General features: G+C 49.0%; 6 protein-coding genes and 1 non-coding gene across 7 annotated transcripts; 5 read left to right on the top strand and 2 right to left on the bottom strand.

Moving 5' to 3' along the window:
* The first annotated feature begins 221 nt into the window (after positions 1-221).
* On the top strand, positions 222-2,945 carry BO85DRAFT_451165 (UV-endonuclease UVE-1). The gene is made up of 2 exons (XM_025660526.1): positions 222-930; positions 978-2,945. Exons 1-2 carry the CDS (start codon positions 694-696, stop codon positions 2,511-2,513), a joined length of 1,773 nt encoding a protein of 590 aa, XP_025513860.1. The 5' UTR covers positions 222-693; the 3' UTR covers positions 2,514-2,945.
* Positions 2,946-3,116: 171 nt separating this feature from the next.
* Positions 3,117-3,190, bottom strand: BO85DRAFT_t182. Its single transcript has one exon. It is a non-coding gene; the product is annotated as a tRNA-Ile (tRNA).
* A 4,780-nt stretch (positions 3,191-7,970) lies between these two features.
* On the top strand, positions 7,971-9,621 carry BO85DRAFT_69719 (integral membrane protein Pth11-like protein). The gene is made up of 5 exons (XM_025665598.1): positions 7,971-8,312; positions 8,362-8,398; positions 8,452-8,519; positions 8,579-8,955; positions 9,024-9,621. Exons 1-5 carry the CDS (start codon positions 8,124-8,126, stop codon positions 9,442-9,444), a joined length of 1,092 nt encoding a protein of 363 aa, XP_025513859.1. The 5' UTR covers positions 7,971-8,123; the 3' UTR covers positions 9,445-9,621.
* A 1,304-nt stretch (positions 9,622-10,925) lies between these two features.
* Positions 10,926-12,775, top strand: BO85DRAFT_375946 (MFS transporter; the record flags this gene model as incomplete). Its single annotated transcript, XM_025656199.1, has 4 exons — positions 10,926-11,213; positions 11,269-11,455; positions 11,526-12,022; positions 12,083-12,775. 4 exons carry the CDS (start codon positions 10,926-10,928, stop codon positions 12,773-12,775), a joined length of 1,665 nt encoding a protein of 554 aa, XP_025513858.1.
* Positions 12,776-13,139: 364 nt separating this feature from the next.
* Positions 13,140-14,357, top strand: BO85DRAFT_521758 (glutathione S-transferase family protein; the record flags this gene model as incomplete). The annotated part of the gene is made up of 3 exons (XM_025665219.1): positions 13,140-13,151; positions 13,199-14,077; positions 14,126-14,357. 3 exons carry the CDS (start codon positions 13,140-13,142, stop codon positions 14,222-14,224), a joined length of 990 nt encoding a protein of 329 aa, XP_025513857.1. The 3' UTR covers positions 14,225-14,357.
* Positions 14,358-14,458: 101 nt separating this feature from the next.
* On the bottom strand, positions 14,459-15,611 carry BO85DRAFT_376000 (2,4,5-trihydroxytoluene oxygenase; the record flags this gene model as incomplete). Its single annotated transcript, XM_025656202.1, has 3 exons — positions 14,459-14,941; positions 14,995-15,232; positions 15,301-15,611. 3 exons carry the CDS (start codon positions 15,609-15,611, stop codon positions 14,459-14,461), a joined length of 1,032 nt encoding a protein of 343 aa, XP_025513856.1.
* A 352-nt stretch (positions 15,612-15,963) lies between these two features.
* BO85DRAFT_498365 (fumarylacetoacetate hydrolase family protein) lies at positions 15,964-16,915 on the top strand (the record flags this gene model as incomplete). Its single annotated transcript, XM_025664031.1, has 3 exons — positions 15,964-16,122; positions 16,179-16,256; positions 16,334-16,915. 3 exons carry the CDS (start codon positions 15,964-15,966, stop codon positions 16,913-16,915), a joined length of 819 nt encoding a protein of 272 aa, XP_025513855.1.
* Between the last annotated feature and the right edge of the window lie 164 nt (positions 16,916-17,079).

Below are 17,079 nucleotides of genomic sequence, written 5' to 3'. Positions count from 1 at the left end.
ATCTCCACCTGTCAAATGACTCTCACCGACCCAGTCCCTGACTCAGTTGACGGCCTCAAGGCACAGGCAGAACAAGATCCTGACTAAGAGTGGTTGAGACCGAGACTAACCCGTTTAAGAGCGCGCGACTGCAGGAACCAGCGCCGAAGCGGGACTAGCGCCGATCGCGTTTGGCCATCGGGGCTCTCGCTCTTCCTCTTGCATCATCTCGACGCCTTCATCTGTCCCATACGAACATCCCTTCCTACCCTGCACTCAGGAGGATGATGCATCGTGATCACTGTGACTAGCTTTCGCTTTGTTCCCTGACAGTGCAAGCCTGAAACCTTCTACTGGATGTCTTTGTGGACCTTGCTGCCCAGGCAGAGGTTCCATCACGCTCTCCTTCCAGTCCAATATGCCGGCTACTACCATGGCCCCCCGAATTCTGGCTCCCAGCTCGGCCAGGTTCGCCACCCAATTTTCATGCGAATGATCTCTAAGCTCGCAGTGGCAACCCAACTCAATTTTGCTGCGCCAATCCACATCCCCTGTCCTTCTTTAGCTACTGTGCGTCGCAGACATATATCCAGTCGTGCTATAACACATCCCTGTCGATCGTCTAGGCCCGTGACGGCATCTGCTCAAACCTTCGTCTCCCCGAGGTTACTTCCAGCAGTTTCACGCGCTGCCTCCAGCGACACCCTGGCCACAATGGCAACTGATGAAGTCATGCAAAATGGGGTAGTCGGTAGCCCCGATAATGAGGTACAAGATGCCGATCTTAAGGGTACTCTGGGTGCCAATGAACTAGGAAAAGGTTCACCCATGGATCCAGAGTCAGACGAAGACGTACCAGTTGAGGCAGAGGAGCTTCAGGACGCTCTCACGCGGGCCCCGCCGGTCAATAGCAGCTACTTACCCCTCCCTTGGAAGGGAAGACTAGGCTATGTAAGTTTGCAACATCATTCTCTCAAACCAATTCTTATGCTGTACAGGCATGTCTGAATACGTATCTACGATACTCGACCCCGCCCGTTTTCTGCTCCCGGACCTGCCGCATTGCCTCAATCTTGGAAAACAGACATCCCCTTTCGGATCCTACGCAGCCCGCTCATCCGACCAAGAACCGTCCTGATCGGGATCAGCCCGCTGATGTCGCGCGCGGTCAGGCATATGTTGAGGCTTTAGGCCTCACAAATGCTCGCGATCTCGTCAAAATGCTGCGCTGGAATGATCGCTACGGAATCAAGTTTATGCGATTGAGCAGCGAGATGTTTCCATTTGCGAGCCACAAGGAGTACGGCTACAAGCTGGCCCCCTTTGCCTCCGAAGTATTGGCAGAAGCTGGTCGAGTTGTTGCCGAGCTCGGCCATCGCGTGAGCGTGCATCCCGGCCAATTCACGCAACTTGGTTCTCCCAAAGACGAAGTGGTGGAAAGCTCTATCCGAGATCTAGAGTATCACTCGGAGATGCTCCAGCTGCTTAAACTGCCGCCTCAACAGGATAGGGATGCTGTCATGATACTCCATATGGGCGGCGTCTTCGGCGACAAGGAAGCCACCCTTGACCGGTTCAGAGAGAATTATAAAGGCCTATCGCAGGATGTCAAAAATCGGCTTGTCTTGGAGAACGACGATGTCAGCTGGTCGGTTCACGACCTACTTCCCATCTGTGAAGAACTGAACATACCCCTTGTACTCGACTTCCACCACCACAACATCATCTTTGATTCGAGCCAGCTTCGCGAAGGCACGCTAGACATCATGTCCTTATTTGATCGAATCAAGGCGACATGGACCCGGAAGGGCATCACGCAGAAGATGCACTATTCCGAGCCAGAGCCGTCTGCAATTACGAACCGCCAGCGTCGAAAGCATAGCCCCCGGGTTTCCACTCTTCCGCCCTGCGATCCTACCATGGATCTGATGATTGAGGCTAAGGATAAGGAGCAGGCTGTTTTCGAACTGATGCGGACATTCAAGCTGCCGGGTCACGAACTTGTCAATGATATTATACCTCACGTTCGTAATGACGAAAACAGGCCACATAAGCCGCCGAGAAAAACCAGAAAGAACGGAGGCTTTGTCGATCTGGAAGGACTTGTTCCACCTCGAACTGTCCCGGAAGAAGAAGTGGGCATGGGTGGTCCAGAAGGGCGGGTCTACTGGCCGCCTGGCATGGAGGAATGGCTTCGACCAAAAAAGATTGTTCGCACCAAAGCTATCCAAAGTCCTCGCCGCACTCCTTCCACGAAGAAAGTAGCAGTCGAGAATGGCGATTCTGTGCCACAGGAAGATGAGCCGAATGGAAGCGTTCCAGCTACTCCAGTTTCGAAGAAGAGGACAACCAATGCGAAGAAGCAGGTCTCCAGGAAACGGAAAGCTTCTCCGGAGCCCACTCCGTCAGCTTCAGATGGAGAAGCATCCGAAATTCCGGAGAGACCGGCTCTCAAGCGATCCCAGAGCAGTGGTGTTCGTCGAAGCCGACGAGCAAAGAAGGTGGACTACACCGAAGATGTAGATTCTGTCTGATCAAAGAAGGTACCAGCTCTTGGCTATAACTACACATTGCTGCGGGCACCTTGGTCAATGCTCGTTGGCGACTTGCCTTCTTATTCCAGCTCTACCTTCTGAGCCAACGCATGCAATAGCAGAGAAGTCTGACTGCATCAGGTAGACCCTGTTTTGGGCCTTTCATGCGACGATTTCCTGCATGATTGATCAGCTTTGACAGCCGCCAACATGTTATCCTATATAATGTCTCTGTCCATAGACTACTTGTACACGTTTGGGTATGTAGATAGATGGGCTTGTAAACACAGCATGTTGGCTGAAAGTGCCTACTACATGCATGCGTGACATAACCCAAGCTGAATATATATATTAGCTGAGTTGAAGGGAAACAAGATATAATGTTCCTCGCAGATGCATCATGAAGGTCATCATTACGGACTATGACCCTGGCTAAACAGGGGCACTAGTACCCAAACAGACGATGTCTTCCATACCCAGCCACAAAACAACAAAAATCCAACACCCTTTCTTTCCCAGCACGATGTATGTATGTATGGCGTATTTAAGGTAAAACAATCCATACACTGAGTGCCGAGAAAAAGGAGAAAAAGCAAAAAGAAATGGTCCCAGAGGGGCTCGAACCCTCGACTTTGACGTTATTAGCGTCACGCTCTAACCAACTGAGCTATGGGACCCGGTTGATGTAAGCTGCCGGGTTTTAGTGCTACATAGGGGCTAGTGGTTACTGACAGCTCAGAATCATTTCGGTGCAGTGTCGATCAGTCTATAAGTATTCGATTCTGTGGGTTGTTGGAGATTTAATGAACAAGCTCTGTGCCTAGATGTTCTTTCTTTGCCTCACTGATGTTCCAATTGGGAGCTAACAACGAGTCGTCTAGGAACAGCTTGAGGTCCAGAGTGGAATGAATATACATATATATATTCCCACCACTGTCTTCGGCGCATTGCACTACCTATTGCTATCATGATACTACTAGTCAATGGGTGCAGCTGTAATCACACCATACTGGTAGAAGCGGTTGCATTAGTACCTAGCCATCAAGTCTACTACTAGTAGTGAGCAGCGAGCTGCCACGGCTCAAGAATGATAATAATTATCTGAGAACCGAAATACTCGACTTGGTCTGAAAGAGAACCAACCATCCGAGCATACTTCGCGAGGCCTGTTTTCGTTAGGAAAGACGTATGATACGGGCCTATGCGATTATACATCGAGATCAGCTGATCTGATCACCCATGTACAAGACGAAAAAGAAGTATTAAATGTACATAGATTGGTGTTTGACATCACAGTTCTGATACTAGGTTTTGGGGATGGATGCTGGAAAAGATGGGCTCAGGTCTCAATAGTTCAGTCCTTGATGATGATGATAATGATAATTTTGATGCTACAGGGAATGGATAGAGGATAATGCTTAGTGGTGTGTAGTAAATTGCCTGTTCTGTTGCAGAAGTAGATCGAATCTATATTTCAATTGTAAGGTATGTATGCAATTCGCCGAACTACCTATGTTACCAGAAAGTAGGCTCTATGTTGCTTTGTGCGTCGTGAACTCTATATTTAGAATTTATTGTCTTTTCAAGACCATCATAGCACTCTAGACAGTGAGATACCTCAGCGTAAAGAACCAAAGTAGCAGGTTCAACTAGACCAATGAATATAAACATATATAGACATCCAAAGGAAACGTGAAGATGAGAGTGGTAATGAGTGAGCCCGTATAGGTCGATTTGAACCATTATGGGCTCTTCTCACTCACAACATCCCCCCTTCGTTTCTCTTTCAGTGAGCCTAGAATAATTTACCATCAGTAGCAGGAGACGTCAACGTATCAAAACTTGACCAATACCCAGCCAAGTTCCGTAAGATTCCGTTTGGTACTGAACAGGAGATGTATGTAGCGATATTCCAATAACATGCCATATCACTACCTTGAGAATTTATGGGGAACTGATGGGGAAAGACCCGGAGAGAGGAACAGGGCCCACTACCTAAAGAAAGAGCAGCCGAGAATCAGATGGGCTCTTCGTAACTCCTACTACAGATTCTCTTGTGACCAATTCCCTAGGTTGCTCGAGGCTGACGGAACTAATAATATAAGACCTCACGACAAAGCGAACACGAAACGGCTAGAAGTTAGTTACGATCATACCATTTGATGCTAGGAAAAGGCAAGTAGTATCTTCGGGAATCAAGTTAATGATAAGGCAGACCTGGCTTTGTTTCGGTCCAATAATCTGGGCATCTAGTATAGTAATTTGGGTAGTAAGCAGCGGCTCATACATAGGCTCTAAGGTAAATTAGGCTTTTTTATGGTGCGACTGATTTCAGCCTCAAGCACATGGCGTACTCGCTCCGTCTGCAGGCAGGTCTGACACATGTGCTTGATACCTTGTACAGCCGAGGTTCTTCAACAATGTTAGGCCCTGATAAGGCAGGTCAGGGTAAAAAGCACGAGCTCGACCATGGGGGCCACGTGGAAAAGCTAGGAAGAAGGTGAAATCGAGGAACGAGTGCGAAGAACGTGTGGGGGCCGCAGGGGGATCTGTCAGCCCTAACTTCCTAGTTCGGTATCTCGCGCTTAGCCACGCCGCCAGCAGTCTATCGCGCCACCTTTTCGCCCCAAATTGAAACAATTTGGCCCCAATCGGGTAAGCAGTGCCCCAGGGGACCAGTGACCTCTTCAGTTGCTAGGGAGATTCAAAGCTCGTTAGCTAGTGGCGAAGGTGACTAACGGCCAGTCCGGCTTCGTTTTTCGATCTGTCTCTGTAGGTTCAATCCAGGCCAAGCGGCCATCTTAGTGGTGTGATCGTCTAGCTGCTCAGAGAAGAAGATTTTTCATATGCAGGTCGGAGGTGCTCGCAAAGTCTGACGGCTCCAGCACTACCATATATGGTAAAAGCTCCATTAGACGAAAGGCGCAGCTTTCCGGTAGCCTATGACGAAAGCAGATACAGATGACGATGGAGCCTTTTGCTTGACCAATTACTATTAAGAAAGACACAGCATGAGCTCGACCATACAGATAGATGGTGGCGGTGGAGAGAACCGTGCAGGCAAGGTCAGGACATGCAGCGTGCAAAAGTTCATGAGCCGGCTTCCTGATTGTAGAGCTATTGCGAGGAGGCAAAGCACACGAAAGCAGTTTCTAATACCGGGAGGCCATTCCGTGTAGCAGTGTGGATACTTTTGAGAGCTCCCCAGTCCAGAAATTCGGCTTGCCCGGTCGCATATGCCCGCTTACCCTCGTCCAAAGGAATAGAGTGATTGGTGGGGGCCAAGTGTTGTGCATCTTCCAGCAGAGCAATGGGATAATGGTGTTATGTCCTAGGATGAGGCTCCTTCCATCAACGGCAGTGAGTTGCACCTAATGTTAGCTCCTGAAACCCCGCTGCTATACTAGAGTACAACTTGTGTGGTCGTGTGTTCTTGTCGATCGTCGGATAGTAACTAGTCTCTGGGCTATATGTCTCTAGTACTGGTCGAATGGACTTCTAGAAAGAATGATAGAATGAGTTAGCCTATACTTATTGGCCAATCAAATCCCTCTTTGCCTGCCAACCCTACAAAAGTTGAAGCACCAACACGTTCGCTCTGATGCGGAGATGAACCGCATAACAGCACACAAAGAGCGGAAAGGGCATACTAGGTTGGAAGAGAAGTTGGAAAAAGTTTGAAACACAATGCTGATGTCCTAGCAACCATGCAGGTCGATGTCGACCCCAAGATCTTGCATATGCAAAACGTGGGGAAGCAGGGAACAAACGATATCTGTATGCTAGTCTTGTGTGGGTGGCAGACAGGCGCATCGGAGATGGCTGTGCAGATTGAGGGATTATAGGCTATTGAGCCAGCTGCTGATGAGGTTCTCCTAGCATGAGTAGAAATTACATGCTGCATTCCATATCCAGGAGAGGATTGTGACGTATTGATGCTCAGTGGCCTCATGGAAGTGTCTGGTGGAAGCCAGCCATTCGAGACCCAGAGGTCTTTGGCAGCGTAAAGAAGTGTGACGAGCCGACATTTAACCCGCGTGACTTCCACTGTGGTATCAGGAAGAGGGAAACACCAAGTGTGGGAACCACTGGGCGGAAATTGCAGGGCTGGGATACATACCCTACACTGACTCGAGGTATAGCAGGTGGGAACATGAAGCTCATCCATACCCAACTAGCTGTAAAGCTTAAAGCTACTTTAAAGCTTCTAGAGTATTCCCAGATGGCATGACCGTGCACTTTTTCACGATCGTGTCAAGTAGCAAGATGATAGAATAGATAGAATATAGGGTACGACAACTCGACACGAGGCATTGCGACTTCCTGATTGGCTTCGAGAGCTGCAATCACGTGGAAGCCACGTGGACTCGGTCGCAACTCGAGAAGGAGGACAACAAAGGCAATTTCATCTCAGAAGTCTCCTTTGCATCTCCAAGCTTTATGAATGCCATATACCACGCACTCAGGCGTTGGAGGGATCTGAGCGACCGTGATCCACGATGTCCCCGAATTCCCCGATCGCCTGTTTAGGTAGATCCCGAGTCCCGGGAGAAGCTGCTCCTCAATCAATCACAATCACTCCATGACCAAAGCGTCTCCCATCTCCGGCCCTGGATCGACGGACGCGTCGGCACTTCTTTCTGCTTGGAGGTCTCTGGTACAGTTGTCCAATGAATTCCAGTCGCAATATCTGGCACTCCCGCAAACCCTTCCAAATAGGGGCTAGACGCCGTTCCCACTTTTCTGGCAACTGGTCCAGGTCCGGACTACAAAGTACAAACTGCCACGACCAGTTAGGGAGTTCCTCCGCGGTGAGTGACCCCTGCTACCTTGATTTTCTTTTATTATGCTTATTAAAACTTCTCCTTAGCTGCCTAATTGCCAGCGGCCGCAGTGAAAAAGAACCATAATATCAGGCCACCGCTTAGGCCACGTGCGGACGATGGAGCTTCGCTGATAAGCCCTGCACGGTTGGGGCCAAGATGAAATCCTCGAATGCTGACGTTCAGATCGATTTGCTTCCGTTGGCTTCACTGATGCATGAGACAACTTGATAGCCTCGCATCTGCACCATAAGGACTGAACCTTGTCCCCGTTTCTCCATCATGCGAACCCCCGATGGTCGGGGCGCAGTCCATCGAAACAGCTAATATCCGACAACGACCTAGCGCGGTTCAAAAAATTAGCTTGATTAAACCAAATTGCGCCTCGATTGCAAGGCACTCAAGGTCTGACAGGCCGGGTGGAGATGGCCGCCAATGCGCCCCCACTTACCCTCAAGCGTGGCCGGGAGAAACCCGGTGATCCTGTTTGCGACGCTAGCTAGTCACTGTAGCCGTGCTGAATTCTAGAATCCACGCCGTGCTGATGGAAGGATGGAAACCAGCCCCCAGAGTCATGGTTGGATTACATCACTAGCCAGCGTTAGGGTGTACAGCCATGATTCTCGCATTGGCTGTTCACATTTTTCATTAACTGCCCGCTCCTGGCCCCTAAATCATGGATAGATGAAAAACCCGATGGGCCCCGGAGCCAGTTCGTCGTCTATTATAGGAATTGTTTCTCCCACGATGCCCCTGAGTGTACCCAATTTTCTGTAAAGCCACAGATATGTCCAGTCCCTTTGGTGAGCCGCCCAAGGGCCTCAATCTCGAGGAGGACAGCACGGGGAGAAACGATGCCGTCGTCGTCTGCATGTATGCCCTGGCCTTTGTGACCATTGGCTTTCGGTTATTTTCCCGGATAAAGGTCCAACAGGCCAACATAGGACTTGACGACTGGCTGATAATAGGAGCACTGGTATGTTGTACTTCTTCGTTTGAGAACTGTTGTTCTAATTATACTACAGTTATCAGGTACAGCCAACATGGCTTGTGCAATAGCAGGTTCGTAGTAGCCCACCCTACTTGACAATATACTATGCTGACATTGCTCTTAGGAGGACATTATGGCCTTGGGAAACATGTTTGGGTTGTCACTTTAGATGAAATAATCAACATGGTGCATGTAAGATACCCCTTGATAGCCTTCTCTTGATATATATCGAGCTCACATCAATGCTTCAGATACTATACGCCAACGTGCTCCTTTATATCCTCACTGTTCCCCTCATCAAAGTCTCCATCATACTCTCATATCGCCGACTCTTTGGTATGCAGTGGACCATGTGGGCTTGCATCGCCCTGTCCATCGCCTACTGGATAGGCTGCTCAGTCGCCTTTCTATGCTCTTGCCAACCAGTCTCATATTTCTGGACACAATACGAAAACCCCCTCGGTGGTTACGTCCGATATGATATTTACCCGTTCTACATTGCTCATGCCGTCGCCAACATGGTGGGCGACCTTCTCATCCTTCTCGTTCCAATTCCGCTAGTCTGGCGCCTGAAGTTACGAGTGGGACAGAAGATCCAAATTCTAAGCATCTTCCTTCTCGGTGGCTTGTAAGTCGACTACAACAGAACCCTGCCCTCCCTCCAATCAACCCCAACTAATAAATAACCAACAACAGTGTCTGTGTCGCTAGCGCCATCCGTATCTACTACTTCACCTTCATCAACGACGTTGACGTGACCTGGAACCTGGGCAACGTTTTCATCTGGTCCAGTGTTGAACCATCCATCGGCATCGTCTGTGCCTGCCTCCCCGTCCTTCAACCTCTTTTCCGAACAATCATCAACCGCCGGAGCATACCAAACCGAACCACCACGAAAGGTGTCCGCTTCGCACCCGATATCATGAGCAAGATACACGGCGACGATCGGAGACAGACACGAGAAGATGAAGCCGTGTTAACGACAACGTCAGTACATATCGAAATGGACGGTGCAGGCAAGGGAAGGATCAGCGATGAAGAAGAAGCTATGGGGTACGATTTAATGTCTATCAAGGTGCAGAAGGATTTTCAAATGGAGGAAGAGCATCGTCGATGAGTTTTTATGGTGTTATGTTGCGGGTGTTCATGGGCATCTTTATATTCTGGAATTTTCTATTTAGCATATGGGTGGGGTTCTTTTCAAGCTTGTACATACATAGACTTACTTACCTCAAGGTATATACCCCTCCCTCCCTACAGGAGAGATAATAAGATAATCTCCACACAGGCACAATGTTGTGTTGCAGGTTGTAATTATAGTAGAAATGTTTATCTGGGAATCTTACATTGACTGCAGATACTTGAATCAGGGCAGAGATACTGACTAGTTATTCGAGCCGAGTTGGTTGGATCGTTTCATGTGTCTACTAGGGCAGATGCTTTCATAGTGATGTTATCTGTTGTATTTCCCCGATTAAAAGAAGTGAACCCCCCCCAAAACATATATAAAAGCAAAAGCAAAAACATACAATAGAAGATGTATGTTGGTGGCCACCGAGCATCTCAGATTAGTAGTTGCTGCTTTATTCAGTTTTTTTTTAATCATTTTCAGGGTTATTGTGCTAGAATAATAACCTAGTTATCAGGAGTCAGGCCATCGGAATAATATATTATAGTAATTATAAGAGTCATAAGATTATTAATAATAGTTGTATACTTTTCTAATATCTATAAGATACTAATTTCCTTGCATGAGGCTACTGATCCTTTGAGAGTTAGTCTATTTCATGGATATATACTATCTTTATCATTATTAGATGAATTTATGGTATTCAGTGGTCTATTCCTTACCTAGTCAACAGGCTTTCTATTCTGGTAAGTAGATTCTATCACACAGTTATATAGATTTTATTAGGCTAGAGATTTACCACTCTAATTAAGCGGTTAATAGAGGAAGAAGACAAGGACTGGAGAGCTGCCGGTAAAAAGTCATTCTTCTGTATAGGACTTAATAGCCTTCGATATTATCATATTGAACACAAGTTGATTGAAATTCCCTTTTTTCCTTCCTGTGTTTCCATATTAGTATTACCTCTATAGTCATCTTCAGAGAGCAACTCACGATGTGGTGCAGTAACGCTGCTTAGAACGTGCCTCAAACTCCTCTACTGCGACATAGGCTAACCATTGGAGAACATCTTCCATTACTAAGTGCCTCTTGAATCAGTGAATAGTATATCTCTGCCTCCATTACCAATAGATCCACTATATTCCATGTCCAAGATTGCAGCAACAACTCGGGCAAAAGTCAATTTAAGGGTTCTGTCGAAGTTTTGATCGTCCATTATTTGAGGCCTAGACTTTGAGGGAATCAATAGTGGAAGAATAACCCTATTGGCAGGGAGGAAGCGATATGGTGGATATGTAGATCAAACCATGGTTGGGCCGGCGGAATAAGCTGCGGAGTTGACGGATTTAGCGCATTTCCGGCATTCCACACGCCATCGCATTACCAGAGCGAAAGTACCAGACTGTCGGTGCTGAGTATAAAAGTATGCCTTGGAAACCATATGTAGCCCTATCATCAGCACATGCGCAATGGAACTATTTCGGGACACTACCTTTGGCAAGTTGATCCGCGTCCTCACACGAGGCCGAGTCCTGCCCTATCCGGAAGAGACTTGTCCTTCAGCCTGGTCCTTGTATGTTCAGCACTCGCAAGACCCACACGATCCTGAGTTCAGCTTGGAGCCAACAGACTCATATGGTCTCTATACGGTCTTGTCGCAGGCGACCCAGAGCCGCTCCTATGATACGCCAGAAAGTGTGGTGAAAGTCGGGGACGACTTCAAGATAATCACATGGCGGGAGTCAGGGGACAGCGAGGTGAGTCTAATACGCCGAATTTCCTTCTTGCAGACTGTGGCTAACATTACAGTAGAACCCCCAGAACTGGAGTCTCAGCAGAAAAGTCTTTGTCAGCCTACAGATATGGGTGCTCACATTTGCCATCTACATCGGATCTGCCATTTACACCCCGGGAATCCCCGGTGTTAGCGAACAATTTCACGTCAGTACAGTGGCTGCAACGCTAGGACTGACGCTCTTCGTACTTGGGTATGGAATAGGTATGGACCTCCGCCTTTCTGGTTAGCCCGTGGAAATGGCTAGTCGCTCGTATTAATTGCTATGAAACAGGACCCATGCTTTGGTCGCCTTTAGGAGAACTTCCGGTTATTGGAAGAACACCCATCTACATGACAACATTGACGGTGTTTGTCTTCTTCAACTTTGCTGTGATATATGCTAAAAACTTTGGCATGTTTCTTGCCTTTCGGTTTCTTACGGGGATGTTTGGCTCCCCTGTTCTTGCCAGCGGAGCAGCTTCCATGGGAGACATTTGGGACTCTCGTGTGCGCGACTACATGATTGCCATCTGGGGCTGCTTTGCTGTGTCAGCCCCAGTTCTGGGTCCCGTTATCGGAGGCTTCGCCAGCTCCGCCATGGGATGGACCTGGACAATATGGCCGTTGCTTTGGATGTCAGGCGCAGTGCTCGTTTGTTGTTTCATCTTCCTGCCAGAGACGTTTGCTCCAAACATTCTGTACCGCCGGGCTCGCCGACTGCGCAAGATCACGGGAAACCAGAACCTTTTTTGCGAAGCGGAGATTGAGCTGTCAAACATGAAGAAGACGGTAGGTTAACACCCGCGCAGCCTATCCTGCCTCATGCCAATGTGACTAACGAGTTTATAGAGCGTTGTGTTTGAAGCATTGATTCGCCCGTTCCAGCTCTGCTTCACTGAACCAATCGTTTTCCTCATGAACCTCTACATCGCCCTTATTTACGGCATCCTTTACATCTGGTTCGAAGCGTTTCCGATCGTCTTCGAGGAGCTGCGAGGCTTCAACCCAGGTGAAAACGGCCTTGCCTTTCTTGGGTGTCTTGTAGGCGCCTGCTGTGTCGCAGTGCCAGGATACTTCTACTGGAAATATAAATGGCAGTCCAAGCATATTGACAGCAATGGCAACCTCGCTCCTGAGCAACAGCTGCCTCCGGCTTGCTTCGGTGCCGTCTGTCTGCCGATCTCACTCTTTTGGTTTGGCTGGACAGGCAACTTTGCATCCATCCACTGGATTGCACCTGTCTTAGCTTCACTAGTCTTTACTGTCGGGGCTGTGCTGATATTCAACGCCATCTTTTGTTACCAGACACACGCCTACCCTAAGTATGCTGCTTCGGTACTGGCAGGGAACGACTTCTTCCGCTCTTCGTTTGGCGCTGGCTTCCCATTGTTTGCAACTGCCATGTTCCATAACTTGGGCATTGGGTGGGCGTGCACGCTTCTAGGTTGCCTTTGTGTCGTTTTCTTGCCTTATCCATTTTTCCTTTACTTTCGTGGCCGGCGATTCCGGCTGGCTAGCAAGTTTGCGCGGCATGATATATAATATGGGTTGTGGGCTGTCCTTTTTGGGCGTTTGTACTGGGGGATTTGGAATTGCCACAAAGTGTCTCTGATTTTATTTGATAAAGGTTTACACATTTCGTGGGTTACAACTGTTTTTGTTCACTACTAGCCAAGAAACAGCGTAGTTGCTGCACTATTATAGGGGATCTTCAGCCCTAGCACTATGTCAGTCTTGTGACTGGAACCAAATAATACGGTTGAAACCTAATACCAAGTCGATACATATGTTCGCCTCAGCTAATCCGATAAATCCGGCTGGATCCGCAACACATTGCTTATTTATTGTATCACCACCTTCCTGTGTGGCTTTTCAAATCTCTAACGTAGTAACGTTTGATCTCATCATGACTGACAAGGTATACCCCCTCAACATCCACAGAACGCCCCAAGCTAACGCCACCAGGCTCAAACCCACAGCTTCGCTGACTCAGATGGCCATTTTCGCCGAAAGCCGTCGTCATTCAGAAACTACGTCTCAAGGGATCCAACATCCGACTTCCCCGCCCAAAAGGACCGGTATGTCTTATACCTAGCCTGGGGCTGTCCGTGGGCGCATCGCACCAATATTGTCCGCACACTCAAAGGACTGGAGAATATTATTGAGCTAGTCGTTCTGGACCCCGACCTTGGTCCGGACGGATGGTTCTTCTCCGGGCGGCTGGGAACGGCCGAGAAAGATCCACGGTACGGATTTACGCTGTTGAGGGAACTTTATCTCAAGGCGGATCCAGATTATACCGGCCGATGCACGGTTCCGGTCCTCTGGGACACACAGAAAGAGACGATAGTCAACAATGAGAGCAGCGAGATTATCAGAATGATGTACACTGAGTTCGATGATCTCCTGGAAGAACCCAGGCGTGAACCCAATCATCCAGGTGGAGGCTTTTACCCCGTGCATCTGCGGGCCGAAATCGACGCCTTCAATGAATGGGTATACAACAAGATCAGCAACGGGGTGTACAAAACTGGCTTTGCGACGACGCAGGAAGCGTATGAGGAAAATGTCTATCCATTATTCCAGGCACTGGACCTTGTGGAGGCGCGCCTGGCCCAACAACCGCACCTCCCGTATCTATTTGGCGAACACATCACCGATGCAGATATTCGGCTATACACGACGATCTGTCGCTTCGACGTGGCCTACTACGGGATTTTTCGGTGCAATCTGAAGATGATTCGCTATGATTATCCGCTGATTGATCGGTGGTACCGGCGATTGTATCACGACGAAACCGAAAGGACGCGGGGTGCCTTCCAAAAAACGACCTTTTTTGACATTGTAGGTGAAACAAGTCCGTTTATACAAGGCAGGTGCTAATCATGTTAGTATAAATCTGGATACCTCAAAGCGAGTAGGAGGGATCAGGCTGCCTCGGTAATTGTTCCAGTGGGGCCTTACCCGGACATTCTGCCTTTGAAAGACTGATAGTGAGCTGGACTTGGGTCAAGCATTTGTTGTCTCTCAAAGAGCAGCGGATGCTAGCTGTGTTCTCTTGTTTAGGCTCAATACTTCGTCGTCATTAACTAATTTTTGCGAATTAGCCCATTTTCTGTCTGCTACATTCAAAGAGATACGATTACGACCAGGAGAGGACTATATATTCCTGGGACAGGATATCATATCAACCCTGCTTTGTACCCTGTAGTAGTCAAGCCATATTCACTCCACAAACTCAGCAGGCACTTTGGGTCCCCATACTGCCAACGTGTCCTCCCCAGCCTTAACAAATCCCACCGGTGTATCCCGGTTGACCAAATCCCCATCCGCATAATGCTCAATCATATTCCCCGAGACATCCCACCAGTAATCAAAGATCTGCGACCCAAGAACATGCCGCCCAACTCCCCACGCAGGCCGGTACCCCTTCTGCGCCAGCCACTGATGACCAAGCTGCTGGGCGTCAAAGTCGTGTACTTCAAAGGAGCAATGGTGGACATGTGCCCAGGTTGGGTTAAGGCTGAGAAACAGCGAGTGATGATCGACGGATGTCTCGCCAAGATCGAGGTGCATGAAGACGGTTACTGGGATCCGCTCACCGTTTTGGTCCATGTAGACGAAGTCGGTGGGATTGATGTTGAAGGTAGAGGTGTAGAAGTGTAGTTGCGAGTCGAACATTTGGGTGCTCATACCGTAGTGGCCTAGCTTTGAGTATGTCTTAGACGGAGACTGAGATCGGATTGGGTCAGACAGTATACCTTGTACACCGCGGCTGGGCCTGGTTGGAACCGGTTGAACTGCCTAACGCGTGGTTTATCATCGGGGAAGTTTAGAAGGACCTTGTCAAAAAAGAGGTCTTGTTTGGTGGTGACTTCCTGCTGCCCATAGATCAAATTAAACGGGAACCCCTCGGGGTCCGTCAATGTTAGTAGTAACCCACCTCCGGGGGCGTGCTCCAGTTCTTCAATTGCTCCTGCACTGGGAAGGCGAGATGCTCTTTGATTATTTTTAGTCAATACCCCCCCTATTAGACTCATTTCTGCCAATTCACGGCTTTGGCTTACCGGTCAAATTCCTCACGGCTTTCGGCCTCGAAGACCCCACCAAGGAATTTCCGTGGACCCTTCCTCGCATAGTACACGTACGAATGCGGCCCATAGCCCGAGTACCAGACCTCCTGGTCTGTTTTTTGGGCAACCTGGAGTCCAAAGTCCAGAAGAAATTGGTGGATTTCGTCTAAGTTGGGATGCTGGTAGCGAACGTGAGAGAGCTTCTTGAGACGGATTCGACTACCTGGGTCAATTCCTCGTTTCTCAAGCCAGCTCTCCTGAGATTCCTGGTCATTGCCCATGGCGACGGTGTCCGGTTCCAACATGTTGCGGTTGGGTTGGAGGAAAGGCGAGGCCATTATGACCGTGATGATGGGGATCGTTTTGTTGTAGATTCTTTTCAGATTTTGCTGGGTTGAAATTATGGGACTGCTGGCGGTATTTATTGCCCTCAGCTGTTCCTTGCTATGGTGTAGTATATGATACTAGGTACTTTGAGAGACACTAAGCAGCATTCCCATAGGGGTTCCGCTCCACTCCACCTGTGGAGGATAGTTGCCACACAGTCTGCGGGGACTATGCGGCAACTCACAACCCCCCGGGCTCCCCGCCTCCCCTATATATAAGATGCCACATGCATAGCTAGTACGTGCAATTACCCCAGACACATGTTTGAAAATGGCCGCCTTCCAGAAGTTGGTTCGCTTTGCCGTCGGAGACCAAACCCACTACGGGGAGCTCCTCTCCACCGCCAATGAGAAATACCGCATCCAGCGATACGAGGGGAATCCGTTCGATGGACTACAGCCGACAAATGAGCAGCATGAAGTAGAGACTGTACGACAAATGATTCTACTGACCCATTGTCTGAATATTGCTGATATGATGTGCAGCTTCTCTGCCCAATCGAGCACACTCCAATCTTCATGTGCATCGGACTAAATTATCATGCCCACGCCCAGGAGTCCAATGTACGTCCCACTCCCGCATCAGATCACACACACCAAAAAGAATGACAAGAATTAACAACCTCTTTCGATCCAAGTAGCTTCCTATTCCCAGTTACCCACCTGTCTTCACCAAACCCGCCGACGCCCTGGCCGGCCCTTTTGAGACCATCCAGATCCACCCGGACGCCCAGCCACAGCTCGACTATGAGGGCGAACTCGCTGTGATCATTGCTCAAGACGCCAAGAACGTGTCGGAAGAGAAGGCCCTGAACTATGTGCTGGGATACGCAGCGGGAAACGACCTTTCGGCACGCAACTTCCAACTGCCCCCAGCTTCGGGGGGCCAATTCTGCTACGCCAAGTCATTTGACAAGTTCGCCCCGGTTGGAGAGGTGGTTGTCTCTGCAGCCCAAGTGGGAGATCCCCAGGCGCTGAATCTGGTTACGCGTGTGAATGGGGTGGTGAAGCAGAAGACAAGCACGGGGGACATGATATGGGGGGTGCGGCAGATTATTGCGCATCTGTCCCGTGGAACAACGCTGAGGAGGGGAACTGTTATTTTGACTGGGACCCCGTCGGGGGTGGGTTTTTTTACCAACGATTTTTTGAAGGATGGAGATGTGGTTGAGGTCGAAGTTGAAGGGGTTGGGATGGTTAAGAACAGAATTGCGTATCTATAGACATTGTGCCAAGGTCACACGTGCTAGTAGCGGGGGAAACTGTAAGAATTAGCATAGAGAATAAAGGCCGCAAACACTACAAAGCAATCAACCTAGTATCTGAACGACAGGGCTTACATACTGTGTGCATTATGCTGACCATATACCCACCAGAAGCGTTGTGA

Source organism: Aspergillus piperis (assembly GCF_003184755.1).
Source record: "Aspergillus piperis CBS 112811 unplaced genomic scaffold BO85scaffold_14, whole genome shotgun sequence".
Classification (NCBI taxonomy): Eukaryota; Fungi; Ascomycota; class Eurotiomycetes; order Eurotiales; family Aspergillaceae; genus Aspergillus; species Aspergillus piperis.
The sequence above is the reverse complement of the archived record's forward strand: the minus strand, read 5'-3'. Positions and strand labels throughout refer to the sequence as shown.

Coding starts and splice junctions, on each gene's coding strand:
- BO85DRAFT_451165 (XM_025660526.1), top strand. CDS start 694: ATGGCAACTGATGAAGTCATGCAAAATGGGGTAGTCGGTAGCCCCGAT. Junction 931..977: donor GGAAGGGAAGACTAGGCTAT/GTAAGTTTGCAA, acceptor TATGCTGTACAG/GCATGTCTGAATACGTATCT.
- BO85DRAFT_69719 (XM_025665598.1), top strand. CDS start 8,124: ATGTCCAGTCCCTTTGGTGAGCCGCCCAAGGGCCTCAATCTCGAGGAG. Junction 8,520..8,578: donor AAATAATCAACATGGTGCAT/GTAAGATACCCC, acceptor TCAATGCTTCAG/ATACTATACGCCAACGTGCT. Junction 8,956..9,023: donor ATCTTCCTTCTCGGTGGCTT/GTAAGTCGACTA, acceptor AACCAACAACAG/TGTCTGTGTCGCTAGCGCCA.